Raw genomic sequence first — 14060 nt, 5'->3', positions numbered from 1 at the left:
GATGTTTTTCTGGTGTCAGCACTTTTTGAAAATAACCGGGAAGCTTGTTTTATTAAAATATGGCTCTTCAAGAAGAAAAAATAAAAGATGGTCCTACTTTAGTCTTTTTCATCAAATGCAATATCATGCATGATTACCAATGTTCATATTTACGTCAGTATAATGAAAGTTATTTTTTAAAAACAATGTACTGAAATCTTTGTTTCAATTATCTTACCATCTAAACCTAAAAGGCTTATGAAAATAAACAATTACTATGAGTACAAATATTCTTTTTTCAGCTAATCTTAAACTTGTAAATTGTTCAGAAATAGAAACCTTTGGTAACCTTGGTATTTTAAACATCAGTTTTGCTATTTGTTTTTTCTCTGGTTCCTTATATGTTTGTTCTATTAGTTAATTTTGCCATAAAGGGAACGTAAGTTAGCAACAGTGCATTTTACTTACATCTTACATCCAGTATGTATTTGTTGGACCCCACATTTTTTCCTGGTCTGTTCATGGCTCTACAGTACATCTGTTGACCATTGTCCCCTGCCACACCTGTGTACTGTAGTACTGATGTAGTTCTCACAAGGTCATTACTGTCAGTGACCGTGGAGGATGCAGCCTGACTGGTGACGTCCGTTGATTCCTTGTACCACGTGATGTTGGCTGCTGGGTTACAATAATCTGTCTGACAGGTTAGAGTTATCTGTTTACCAGCATCCACGGTGACCTGGTTTGGGGTCAGGGTTACTGATGTTACTAAAACTATAAAATTTGTTAAAGTTTTTAAAATGTGATAAAGTTCCTGAAAGTTTTATACTCCAGTTTTACATTACTATACATTTTCAATGTAAAAAGAAAACTCAGGTACCACGTTATTAAGGCGTACATGCAGAGGAAGTAGAAAGTAAAGAAAGGCACATGGCTTTTCACTTTAAGATAATTTAATCTTCTCCAATCAAAGATGCTTTAAGACAACTTTGATTTAATGTGATTCCAAAGAAAAAGTAGAAAATCAGATAAATTTTAAACAACTTACGACAAACAAAAGATGACATTGTCACAAACATAGAAAACTTAGTTGAGCTGTTAGCTAATACAAGAAAAAAAAATCATATATGCCTTACAAAGTGCTAAACAGATCCTTGTTGTTTATCATAATTTGGAGAAACATTTGATGTCAATTATTTGAAGATTGCTTTATTTTGATGATTTTGGTTTTACTCCTTAGACCATAAAATGAAACATTTTTGTTCTTGTTTATTGATAGATGCTGTGTAACAAACTACATGTAGGTTGTAATAATCAAGATTTGTTTCAGGGATGAACCTGAAAATGTTCAAAAGTTTTTTTAAAAAAACCAATGCGCTACAAATGACGCAAAAGTGAATATAAAGTTCGAAGGCTTTTCAATGAATTTAAAAAATGGTATCTAAAAAGGATATTCATCTCATATTTTATATCTCTCAAAGTATTCCCTGTTACTCTTTTCACGTGCATTGGCTATTTATATCCATGACCAAAAAGCCTTAGTAGTCGCGATTTCGAATCCCATTGTGGGACGTGGGGTCCGGTCCTTCGGATGAGACAGCATTATAAAGCGAGGTCCTTTGCCGCTGTAAGTGATAGCACGAAAAAGATCCCTCACTGATTAATTACCCTGCGTGCCAAGTATAGGACAATATTTGAAGCTCTCCACCGGCAAGTGGTGCACGTGGCATCACTATATGAATGAAAATTCTCGAGAGGGACGTTAAACAACATACAATCAATTAACCAATAAAAATTACGCTCTAATAAGAAAATATAGTTAACAAAATTTAAATCAAGCAACATTCATCATCAACTCAAAATTGAGGTAAGAGAGTTTTTTTAATTTTATATTTGTTATATTTACAAACAGAGCTTTGTAAAACTGTTATTTCATGGACAATTTATCATGATTAATATATACAATTTTTTTCTGTATGAAATATGTGGGAATAATATTCAAGCTCAAAATTTTATTAAACATTACAAAATAGGAGTGGTTCAAACACGAACCTGTAAAATATCAGAGGTGCATTGTGATTTAATAAAAATGTTTACTACAATTTTGTGTGATTTCTTGTCCCTAGTAGATGGATAAATATTGGGGTACTAGTATATCCATTTTTGATTAAACTGACAGATATGAGTGCTACGTTTGCAATGAGAAAATTTAAAGTAGGCCAGAGTTATTACATGTGTACAGTATAATACATAATACAAATACAAAATGCACTGTTTTAAACATTTGCATTTGAAGAATACACTCATTTCAATTGAAGTAAAAAAGTTAATTATTTACCAATAATATTGAAGGTTACATTACTACTTCTTTCTTGTCCTGTAAAGAGCCCTTGACAGTAAACACTTTCTCCATTCCAGTTTAGTGGGACTGGGTACTGTACACTTTAAGTGGTAGAGTTGGGACATAATGTAGTGTATTGTCTAGCACATTCAGTCTGTCTACATACTCCTCCGGCTGATTCCAGAGAACAGAATTCTGCTGTGGGATTCACGGAAGAGAGAAAGTAGGCAGCACCTGGTGCTTGTGAGAAGGTGCACTGTATTGTCACTGTCTGATTTACCTCCACACTACTGGAAGGATGAACTGTCAGGGTAATAGAGGCTGAAAACAAAAATAAACTTTTCATCAGATAAAAGAGATACGGGTCTAATTACTAAATACAGTTAAAATGTATTTATTTCCAATCAAAGGGTTCCGTTTTTACTTAAGGGAAAGGGTAGGATGAAAGGACTCTATATGGAGATAAACATTTTAAACTCAAAAATTTTGTTAAAAATTAAATAGATTTTCTAAAAATCTCCATTTAAAAATATTTTAAGCAGCATTAAATTAACTGAATCATGAACTATAAATCAATGACGACAGATTAAAAAAAAAAAGAAAGTAAAGACGACATGTAAATGGCATTTGGTTTAAATTGGTATACCTCTACCTGTATTTTCAATTTTATTTCTTCTCAAGTGCCCCAAATTAAAATCATTATTAACAAAAGGAACAAATTTAAAAGTATGTTAACTGTACAATGTACATAGATTAATATATGTTTTTAATTTACTATATTCAGTCTCCCATAACCCCACTCCCCCAGAAAAAAGTAAATAAAAGTTTTTCATCTTTTATTATACCCGCACTTTCTAAAGAAAGTTCGGGTATATTGTTGTTACTCATGTCCGTCCGTCCGTCCGTCTGTCACACTTTTCTTCCCTTAACTCCTCCTACATTTTACACCGTAGCTTAATCATCTTTTGGGAGATGGTTGGTGGGGTCATGTAGATGTGCAGTAAGGTTTTGGAATTTCGATTTTGCCCCGGGGGGTCAAATGGGGGTCGAAAAATGACGTTTTTTGTCCAAAAAAGCCCCGTCTTCCCTGAACTCCTTCTACATTTTACTCAGTAGCCTAACCAGCTTTTGGGAGATGGTTGGTGGTGCCATGTAGATGTGCAGTAAGCTTTCGGAATTTTGATTTTGCCCCAGGGGGTCAAATGGGGGTCGAAAAATGACGTTTTTTAAGCAAAAAGCTCCGTCTTCCCTGAACTCCTCTTACATTTTACTCAGTAGCCTAACCAGCTTTTGGGAGATGGTTGGTGGGGTCATGTAGATGTGCAGTAAGGTTTTGGAATTTTGATTTTGCCCAGGGGGGTCAAATGGGGGTCGAAAAATGACGTTTTTTGTCCAAAAAGCCCCGTCTTCCCTGAACTCCTTCTACATTTTACTCAGTAGCCTAACCAGCATTTGGGATATGGTTAGTGGGGTCATGTAGATGTGCAGTAAGCTTTCGGAATTTTGATTTTGCCCTGGGGGATCAAATGGGGGTCGAAAAATGACGTTTTTTAAGCAAAAAGCTCCGTCTTCCCTGAACTCCTCTTACATTTTACTCAGTAGCCTAATCATCTTTTGGGAGATGGTTGGTGGGGTCATGTAGATGTGCAGTAAGGTTTTGGAATTTCGATTTTGCCCCGGGGGGTCAAATGGGGGTCGAAAAATGACGTTTTTTGTCCAAAAAGACCCCTCTTCCCTGAACTCCTTCTACATTTTACTCAGTAGCCTAACCAGCTTTTGGGAGATGGTTGGTGGGGTCATGTAGATGTGCAGTAAGGTTTTGGAATTTTGATTTTGCCCCGGGGGGTCAAATGGGGGTCGAAAAATGACGTTTTTTATGCAAAAATCTCCATCTTCCCTGAACTCCTCTTACATTTTATTCAGCAGCCTAATCATCTTTTGGGAGATGGTTGGTGGGGTCATGCAGATGTGCAGTTAGGTTTCGGAGTTTTGATTTTGCCCGGGGGGGGGGGTCAAATAAGGGTCGAAAAATTATGTTTTTTATGGAAAAAGCCCCATCTTCCCTGAACTCCTCTTACATTTTATTCAGCATCCTAATCATCTTTTGGGAGATGGTTGGTTGGGTCATGTAGATGTGCAGTTAGGTTTCGGAATTTTGATTTTGCCCGGGGGGTCAAATGAGGGTTGAAAAATGACGTTTTTTATGGAAAAAGCCCAGTCTTCCCTAAACTCCTTTTTTGTTTTAAACAGTGGTCTTATCATCTTTTGGGAGAGTTCACTCTTTTGAAATTTTGTTAAAACATCAAGGTCAAGGGGTAAAAAATCATAGCATGCTGGGAGCCTCTTGTTATGGGTAATGTTCACTTGAAATGTGAAAGTCAAATCTCTTCTCAATGAAAAGGAAATACAACATTAATGAAAACTAAGTTAAACTTCAAGGTCAAGGTCACAGAGTCAAAAAGTCATGATACATTTTGGAAGGTCTTATCACAGGTAATATGAATGCCCTTTCATTTATCTTTCAAAATGATCAATTCAAAGCAATTAATTTTTTTAAGGAAATTAGGTCAAACTTCAAGATCATGGGTAATGAAAATCATAGTGTATGTAGAATGGTATTGTCCCATTTAATACTAATACACATGTTTAATATAAAAGTCCTATCTCTTCTCATTCAAAATATACGACCATGATGACCAAGGTTAAATTTATTGTGACAGATGGGCAGATTGACAAACAAATGAGATTTAATGTACCCTACCTTTAGCAAAAATGGGGACAATAAATGTCTTTGCTGTTCTTGAGAAGAAGATTTATGTTGGAACAAGATGTGTTTGTGAAACACTACGCGCCCGGCGGCAACAAAGTTAAAAAAATCTTCTTTTAGCATATTGATCACAGTCAAGGTCACAAGGTCATTGACCATGGTGTCATTCGAAAGAACTTAATCAGTGGAGTATGCGTACTAAATATGAAGTCCCTATCTCCTATGGTTCAAACGTTGTGGCAAAAAGTGTAAAGAGCTATTTTTAGCATATCCGTCACAGTCAAGGTCACAAGATCATTGACCTTGCCGTCGTTTGAAAGGACTTTATTGGTGGAGTATGCATACCAAATATGAAGTCCCTATCTCCTATGGTTCAAAAGTTATGACAAACAGTGGAAAAAGCTATTTTTAGAATATAGGTCACATTCAAGGTCACAAAGTCATTGACCATGGTGTCATTTGAAAGAATTTAATAGGTGGAGTATGCATACCAAATATGAAGTCCCTATCTCCTATGGTTCAAAAGTTATGACAAACAGTGGAAAAAGCTATTTTTAGCATATAAGTCTTAGTCAAGGTCACAAGGTCATTGACCTTGAAGTCATTTGAAAGGACTTTATTAGTGGAGTATGCTTACCAAATATGAAGTCTCTATCCCTTATTGTTCAAAAGTTATGGCCAAGGTTAAAGTTGACAAAAAGACAAACAGATAAACAGACAAACAGACAAACAGACAGGACAAAAACAATATACGCCCGGGATCTATCAATCCGGGCGCTTAAAAAGTACCCTGCATATTTAAATGTAAATTGGTTGAAATTAGCCCAGTGGTTCTTAAGAAGTTAATGTGAAAAGTTTGCAGATAAACAGATGGACAACAGAAATCAGTACATTTCAGAAAACAGTATGCTTATAAATAGTTAATCAAGGTGCTTTGGGTAGCAAAATAAAGCTAAACTGGTATATCTAATTCATCCGCAGAGCTTAGTATATTTCAATATGCACAACCTTTTCAACTCTTATAATTATTTTTTTAAATTTATATCACCATGTCTCATTCAAGGGAGAACTAGAGATATGACCAGATGTATATCTGTTGAATATAAAATATGTACATGTATTCTGTGTTTTTTTTTAGTAATTTGTTTGTTTGTTGTGACAGCAACTATTATGGCAGCTTTTGGCAAAGGTTGAAGTTTCTCAAATGTAAGTCAAACTCCAAGGTCAAGGTCAAAGGGTCTAAATTGTTGTTATCAAAGGGAAAGTCTTGTCACAAGAAATACACATGTGAAAAAAGGGAGAAATCCCTAGAACTTCCTCACCTGTTCAAAAGTTATTGCCAAGGTTAAAGTTAAATTGGATTCAACTCTAAGGTCTAGGTCAAAAATAATTATACCTGTTGAAAGTTCACAATGATTACACATGTAAGAGCATGAAAGTCCTAGCGCCACCTGTTCAAAACTTACGCCAAGTTCAAGGTATTTTTCTTGTAAGATTGGGTCAAACTCCAAGGTCAAGAGATCAAGAGGTCAAAATTGGTGGTACCCATTAAAAGGTTTTGCCAAAAGAAATTTACCTATGAAATATTGAAGCCATGTGTATAGCCCAATCCACTTAAAAAATATGGGCAAGGTTAAAGTTTCCGTGGACAAACAAAAATACATAAACATAGGAAACAAAATATGTATAAATAGTCAAATGAAAAAATTTTCTACTATTATGGAGTCATAAGATCAGTTGTCATTTCAGGTACAGGGAGTCAGTGGCTAGGGAGATCAGACCCTCCCCCCCTGGAATTAGCAGTTATTTAAATAAGACTATATATGTACTGTAGAGAATAAAAATGACTTTGGACATCCTCCCCCTTAGAAAACAGGGACTCCACCCTCATTGTTTTTATTATTATTTTTTATTTCCATCTCAAGAAATCTTTGGCTGATTTTTTTGACTGAGGTGTGACACCCCCCCCCCCCCCTTTCTGAAAAAAAAATTCTGGATCTGCGTCTGTTATATACTGAATGTCCGCAACGGGAGATAACTTGACATTTGTCGACTGTGGCATGCGATGATCTTTGACCATGTTGACCCTTTTTGAACTTCAACCTAACCATTTGCATTTATTTATTTTTATGCAATCTATACTAAATCTTGTACTTATCGAATGTCATAGGTCGTGACAACGAATTCATGAAATATAATCCATATAATCCAATTAAAACACAAATGATTTTAACTGACCACACTGCATCGTCAGCATACATGTGCTAAATAATCTCATTCGACAAACCTTTGCTGATTCCGTCCGTTGCCAGTGTGAATTGGCCGAGGTGTGCCGAGAGGTGATATCTATAAATATGATAATGGGTGACGCAAACCCAATGTGAATGTAGAAAATAAAACTGTTTAGTACAAGAACAAATTTCAAACTATCATAATAAACTAAACTATGTTTTTTAAAAAAATGTGAGAGTGAGAGAGTGTGTGTGTGTGTGGGGGGGGGGGGGGGGGAGGGGGGGGAGAGATAGGCATTGACAAATTAATCGGGTTGTATTTTCAATGGGGTTTTTTCCCGACCAAATACTAAAATCAGTTTGCACATTTTGATAAATTCAACCATTTATCCAGTAATCAACCAGTAATCTAACCATTTACTATCGAAAAAACGAAAGGTCCCTTTTTTAGAACTTCGAGTTTTACTTATCGCATAAAAACGTATTCCACACAGTTCGTGTTTTATATTCTTGATGTGAAAGGCATTTTGAAAATAGGTGATGCATGTATCTAGTTTTAATTTATATTTTATGCAGCAAACATTTACTTGAAGAATTGATCAAGTTTAAAAGGGTATCGTTTTTGTTCGATTTTCAACCGACTTTAAGTTTTCAAAGTATTCTCGACTATCGTCTCCATCACTTAGACGCATGCCTTTTCACACATATCAAAGCGGTTTGATAATCCGGACTAATTTTCATTGTTGACTTATTTATTTCCCGGGCGACAATGGATGGTTACATCAATGTTTTCTTATTTATTTTTTGTATGTCTGCCTCCGGGGTGTTAAATAATGATTCAGTAAGCGCATCTCCACACTACGCACTTTTCTTTGTAAGTAAATGGACCCATCATTGTTTTCATACTTAAATACCATGTTTTCAGTTTATCAACATTAGTATTCATCTTTTTTTGTCTGCGCATTTCCTCCTTACCCACTTTTCTTTCCATCATTGTTACCATATTATCAGTTTTAAACATAAGTATTCACCTTTGTTGCTTGCACAGCCCAGATGAATAAGGTACAGTGTAAATGTTTTCTTATTGTTCCTGCCTCCTCTGATGGAACGTGTTCAGGTTCAGGGGATGGTATTGCTTGCTTTATTGCCTTTATTCCCCCTGTTTACTATAGGTGGCATCTTCAATTTTATGCAAACATTTGTTTTGTTACTGTTTCCATCGTTGAATGAAATATTGCCCGTTATTTTTGTAAATACAAGTACTCTAAAGTAACCTAAACGTCCGTGACAAAGCGTAAGCACTCGCATCTAATTTTACTCTCATCTGGCCGTATTAAATCGTTTCTGATCGGATATAAATCGTGTCAGTTCGTGAGCAGTAGGACAACGCAAAGCGTCACAGATAGTGACAGATAGTGAGACATTGGTAGGAATCGCAAAATAGCGGGGTTATTTTTCCAGTCGGAGGACGTTTCCAATAACAACGATTCGAAAGCCATATTAGATGCCCTTACGATGCAGGTGAGGTACGCTACGATGCAATACGACCTGACGCGATGTTAACGATATATAAATGATAAGATACAATCGTGTTGATCGGAACAAGAAATCTGTGAGCCAATGCTCACAAGTAATACCCCCGCTCTGATGTGAATAAACACTATCATGTTATGATGTTAATTTTCACAAGTTCAATTACGGCAAATGCACAGAGAAATGCGAAGTTGACATCATATTCACATCAAAACTAATCCCACCATACTGCATGCTTCAACAAAGTGTAATGAAATTTCAAGTATCTGTGATGGATAGTTGATGAGAAAACGTCACCGAATTTGTTATGTATGAAACGGACAGATACACAGATAGATAGGAAGTTGAGACGAATTTGATCAAAAATGTATCCCACCGTATGACATGCCTCAGAGAAGATTGTTTTGAAATTTCAAGCATCTGCGATGAATAGTTGCTGTGAAAACTGTGATGAGAATTTGTTATGTATGATATGGACAGACGCACAGACGACCAGGAAGTTGACATCGGATTTGAACAAAATTGTATCCCACCGTATGGCATGCCTCAGAGAAGATTGTTTTAGAATTCGGTAGGTAGACCAAACATTTTGATACAATCTCTCATGGGCCCGTGAGCAATGTGGCTAGGAAAAACGTATAAATCAGTTTATTATTGAAAATTTTAAACACAATAGTGGTCCAAACCAATCTTAAAGGGGAGTGGGTATGGTTTGAACAAACTTGAATCTACACTAGCTCAGGATGCTTGCATATTTTTCGACTACCTGTGGCTTTATTGCCCTTTACATTTGAACTTGCATTGTGGTCATGGCTTACACCCAGGGGTCATCACTTGAACAACATTGAATCTACACTACCTGAGAATGTTTCCATATGAATACATGTATGACTAATCATGGCTTTCCCATTCTTGGTTAAAACTTGGATTCTGTGTTGTGGCCCCGCCCTACCCCAGGGGTCATGATTTGAACAAACTTGAATCTACACTACCTGAGGATGCTTCCATAAAAACATGACTAATCATGGCTTTGCTATTTTTTAGAAGATTTAAAATAAATTCTATATATTTCTATGTAAATCTTTGATTGGCCATTGAAGTCCCTGTAACGTTGAATTCCCCCTACCCCAGGGGTCATGATTTGAACTAACTTGAATCTCCACTGAGGATGCTACCATATGAATATGGTCATTCATGCCTTTGCTATTCTTGAGAAGAAAATTTTAAAGAGTTTTCCTATATATTTCTATGTAAAACATTCATCGGCCATTGTGGCCCCGCCAAACCCACACAGGGGTCATGATTTAAACAAACCTGAATCTCCGCTTCTATATAAATATGATCATTTATGCCTTTTCTATTCTTCAAAAGAAGATTTTTAAAGAATTTTCCTATATATTTTTATGTAAAACTTTCATCGGCCATTATGGCCCCGCCATTACCCCCTGGGGTCATTAACAAACTTGAACCTACACTACTCGAGGATGCCTCCCTATAAGTTTCATTTTTTCTTGGCACATTGGTTCTTGAGAAGAAGATATTAAAACATACCACCAAATTTTCACTATTTCTTAATTATTTTCCCTTGAATAAGGGCGTGGGCCTTCATTTGAACAAACTTAAATCATCTTTACCTAAGAATACGTTGTGTAAAGTTTGGTTGAAATTGACCCAGTGGTTCCTGAGAAGAAGTCGAAAATGTAAAAGTTTACGATGACGACAGACAACGGCCAAATTTTGATCAGAAAAGCTCATTTGAGCTAAAAACTTAGTAAAACATATTTCTCACTTTTGTATGCTCCAATTAAATGTTGTTTACAGGTTTATGCTAAAAATTGAAGCGGGCTGACCCTGACATACAAACAACTCAACGGCCAACACAACATTATTTTCCGGCACTGATATTGTACAGTCTTTTCTTGCTTTTAAATTACAGTAAGTCTGATATCTTCACAAATCTTTCGGTTTATGATATAAACATTATATTCTTATTATGTTATTTTAAAACATTTCATCAACGTCAAACACTTCCATTGTTAATATATTGTATAGTCACACCTAAACAGGTCTCATTCTGCTTGGTTGACTACCTGGGACATTCTAAATTGCTCAAAACATCGACCCATGAGGGTAAGACACACCCACAATTAAGAATCCAAGTTTTACTTTGGAATATATTTAGGGACAATCTTTTAAAATCTTCTCAAGAACTGCTGAGCCAATAAAGCTAAAACAGATTTCGAAGCTTCATGGGGGGTGCAGATTCGAAATTGTTCAAATCATGACCGTCAAGAAATAGTTTGGGACAACACGAAGGAATCCAATGTTTACAATTAAATATACTAGTATAAGAAAAAATGTTGAAGAATCTTCTTCTCAAGAACCACCAGGCAAGAAAAACTGAAACATGAATGTTATTTTTGGTCGTGTAGAATTTTAGTTGTTCAAATCATGACTCCCAGAGTAGGGGTAAGTTAAATATGTAGGAAAATCTCCAAGAAGTTTCTGGGCCAGAAAAGTTGAAAATTATGTAGAAACATCCTCCTTCGGTGGTGTAGATCCTAAATTGTCCCAATCTTGACACCCAGGGCTAGGACAGGGCCACAATAGGGAAGCCAGATTTTACATTGAAAATCTTAAAAATTCATCTTCTCAAAATCGACTGGGACAGAAAAAGTGCAGTATTTGTGAAAACATCCTGGGATGATGTAGATTCTAAAATGTTCAAATCATAATCATGATAGGATGGGACCATATAGGTATTACATGGGGGATAATATGGTGAACAGCATGGCAAGAGATATACAGGTGAGCGTGAGGGACCATGGGCCTCTTGTTTATGTTTGTTCCTTTATTCCCATTTTGTTGACAGTTTTTTTTTTTTTAAGTTGTTCAAATTGCGTATAACGTTTGTATCTTAAAGAGGCTGGGGGTGGCAGCCATTTTAGACTATTACAATCTCCTTTAAAAGGAGAGCTCCATATAAAGATATACAAAAATGATCAAATTTTAAAACTAAAATATATGATTTTTTTTCTTTGCCAAATGATAGTTGACAGCTAAAGATACCGTATCTAAAAAAATAAGTTAAATCTGGTGGTTAATTTGGGATTAATTTGTTGACCCACTAGCCTCCTTAAGACTGTGGTAGCGTGTAACAATACGCTTCCGTATAAGTCTCATGTGAGGCTTTGAGAGAATAAAAGTTTAAAGCAACAAAACTTATATTTAACTTTAACCGTTGAAACATTTATACTTGAAACAAGTTCAAGTGCATCAACACCAGTAAGTAATCTTTTGATATCGGTCATTGCTGGAAAAAAGATCTATTCTATGACCTTAAAGAAAAATGTAACTGTTGATTATTCCCGTTCGATTTTCATAGAGTAATTATAATCGTTTGTACGCAATATCTAATATCTAACACAAAGCGTGATTTTTTAATCAATAAGATATTTTACCTTCTGATATCGAAGCCAAGAAAGTTAAGTACACAAGAAAAACCACTGTATTTCTCCTGCCTTCGCGGTAAATGTGCTGCATTGTTATTTTTCCCTAAGTCCTATATATAAAAAAAACTTCCGGGTTCATATGATCTTTAAAAAAAGGGTTTTTCATTTAGATATTCTCGATGAAGTTTATTAGCTCATCGCAGCAAGTTTTGAGGGATATATATTGTCGCTTGCTTGTGAGTGATTGGAGTGTAAAATTGAGTACCTGTAAATTTAATCAAGAACGTTTGCGATAAACAACAATGAACAAGGCCCTATGAACTGGGATAGGAGGGGGTTTTCCCCCTCTGATCACTTTGCCTACAATGCAATGATTTAATTAAAAACATGACTCCTTTATTTATGTGTTTTCTCATTAAACACATATTTCAAGTTAATATTTTCTGTAAAATATTACGACTTATATATTTTAAGCGCAATTCAGACAAAAAATTAATTGAAAATCTTATTTCATTTAAAAGTTATTAAAACTTTTTTGGCGGGTTTGATTGACACATCCTTGCACTTTTACCAACTTTATTCTTAATACTTCAGAAAAGTGGCAATCTTGTTGTGTATTAATGAGAACTATTAAAACTTTAATCCAGAAAAATAATTTTATTCAGAGTAGAAATGTAAGAAAGCAAAACTCCTTCACAAATATTGTCATTCCGAGCTAAGTGTTGCGCAAAGCACATTGGTCACACCCGTGTTATGTACACATTCTTTTGTAAACAGGGCATATGAGCTCTGTTATTGTTGACATTTACGATTCACTGGGTGCGTTCAATTGTTAAAGTCTACTCACCACAACTGCACGGATTGACAAAATACAATGTACTGTGTGTATGTTTTGCTTTCGGACATTTCTACTCTGAATTTTCTGAATTATAGTTTTAATATTTTTCATTTATTCAACAATATTTATATCTAAGTGCAAAAATGAATAATTTTATTGTAAATGTATAGATACATTCTACTTTAGATATAAATTCTACATAAGTCCATTTAGGTCGCCATTTGGGTCGTCATTTCGGTCCATTTGGGTTAATTTCGGTCCATTTGGGTAAATCAACGCGTCGCAGTGCAATGTTATTTCTTTTATTTTTTCACAGTTGTTGAGTTCTTAACATATTTAATTGACAAACTTGTTAAAGTGATTGGACACAAGTTCTTTAAGCTTAGATAGTGCTCTTCCATACATAAAATATCAAAAGCCATACAATTATAGTTAGAAAGATTTACAATTTAACAATAATATATATTTACGTAGAAGAACAAGAATAATAGCTATTATTATATGCTGTGGATCTATTATTATATGCTGTGGATGCATTATTATATGCTGTGGGTCCAATATTATATACTGTTGTTTCATAATTATATTCTGTGGGTATATTATTATATGCTCTGGGTCCATTTTTATATGCTGTGGATCTATTATTATATGCTGAGGGTTTATAATTATATGCAGTGGATCTATTATTATATGCTGTGGATTCTTTATCATATGCAGCGGTTTCACAATTATATGCTGTGGGTTCATAATTATATGCTGTTGTTTCATTATAATATGCTGTGGGTTCATAATTATATGCTGTGGGTGTATTTTTATGTATTCTGTCGGTTTATTAGAAACTACACTAGCTATTCTAATCAGGACTTCTCGTTTTTGGAGTTTAATTGCTCTTACGGCCGGTACACACGGTAAGGCTTGC

General features: G+C 35.2%; 1 protein-coding gene across 1 annotated transcript; it reads right to left on the bottom strand.

The window, feature by feature from the left end:
- Positions 1–402: 402 nt before the first annotated feature.
- LOC134241651 (uncharacterized) lies at positions 403–12401 on the bottom strand. Its single transcript, XM_062723688.1, has 3 exons — positions 12313–12401; positions 2426–2641; positions 403–753 (listed from the first exon to the last, which is right to left on the bottom strand). The coding sequence occupies exons 1-3, from the start codon at positions 12392–12394 to the stop codon at positions 440–442; spliced, it is 612 nt and encodes a 203-aa protein (XP_062579672.1). The 5' UTR covers positions 12395–12401; the 3' UTR covers positions 403–439.
- Between the last annotated feature and the right edge of the window lie 1659 nt (positions 12402–14060).

The sequence above is a fragment of the Saccostrea cucullata genome, unplaced genomic scaffold (genome assembly GCF_032062105.1).
Source record: "Saccostrea cucullata isolate Sc308-1 unplaced genomic scaffold, CSIRO_AGI_Scuc_v1 ctg563, whole genome shotgun sequence".
Taxonomy (NCBI): domain Eukaryota; kingdom Metazoa; phylum Mollusca; class Bivalvia; order Ostreida; family Ostreidae; genus Saccostrea; species Saccostrea cuccullata.
Note: the sequence above shows the minus strand (reverse complement) of the source record. Positions and strands in the feature narration are given on the sequence as shown.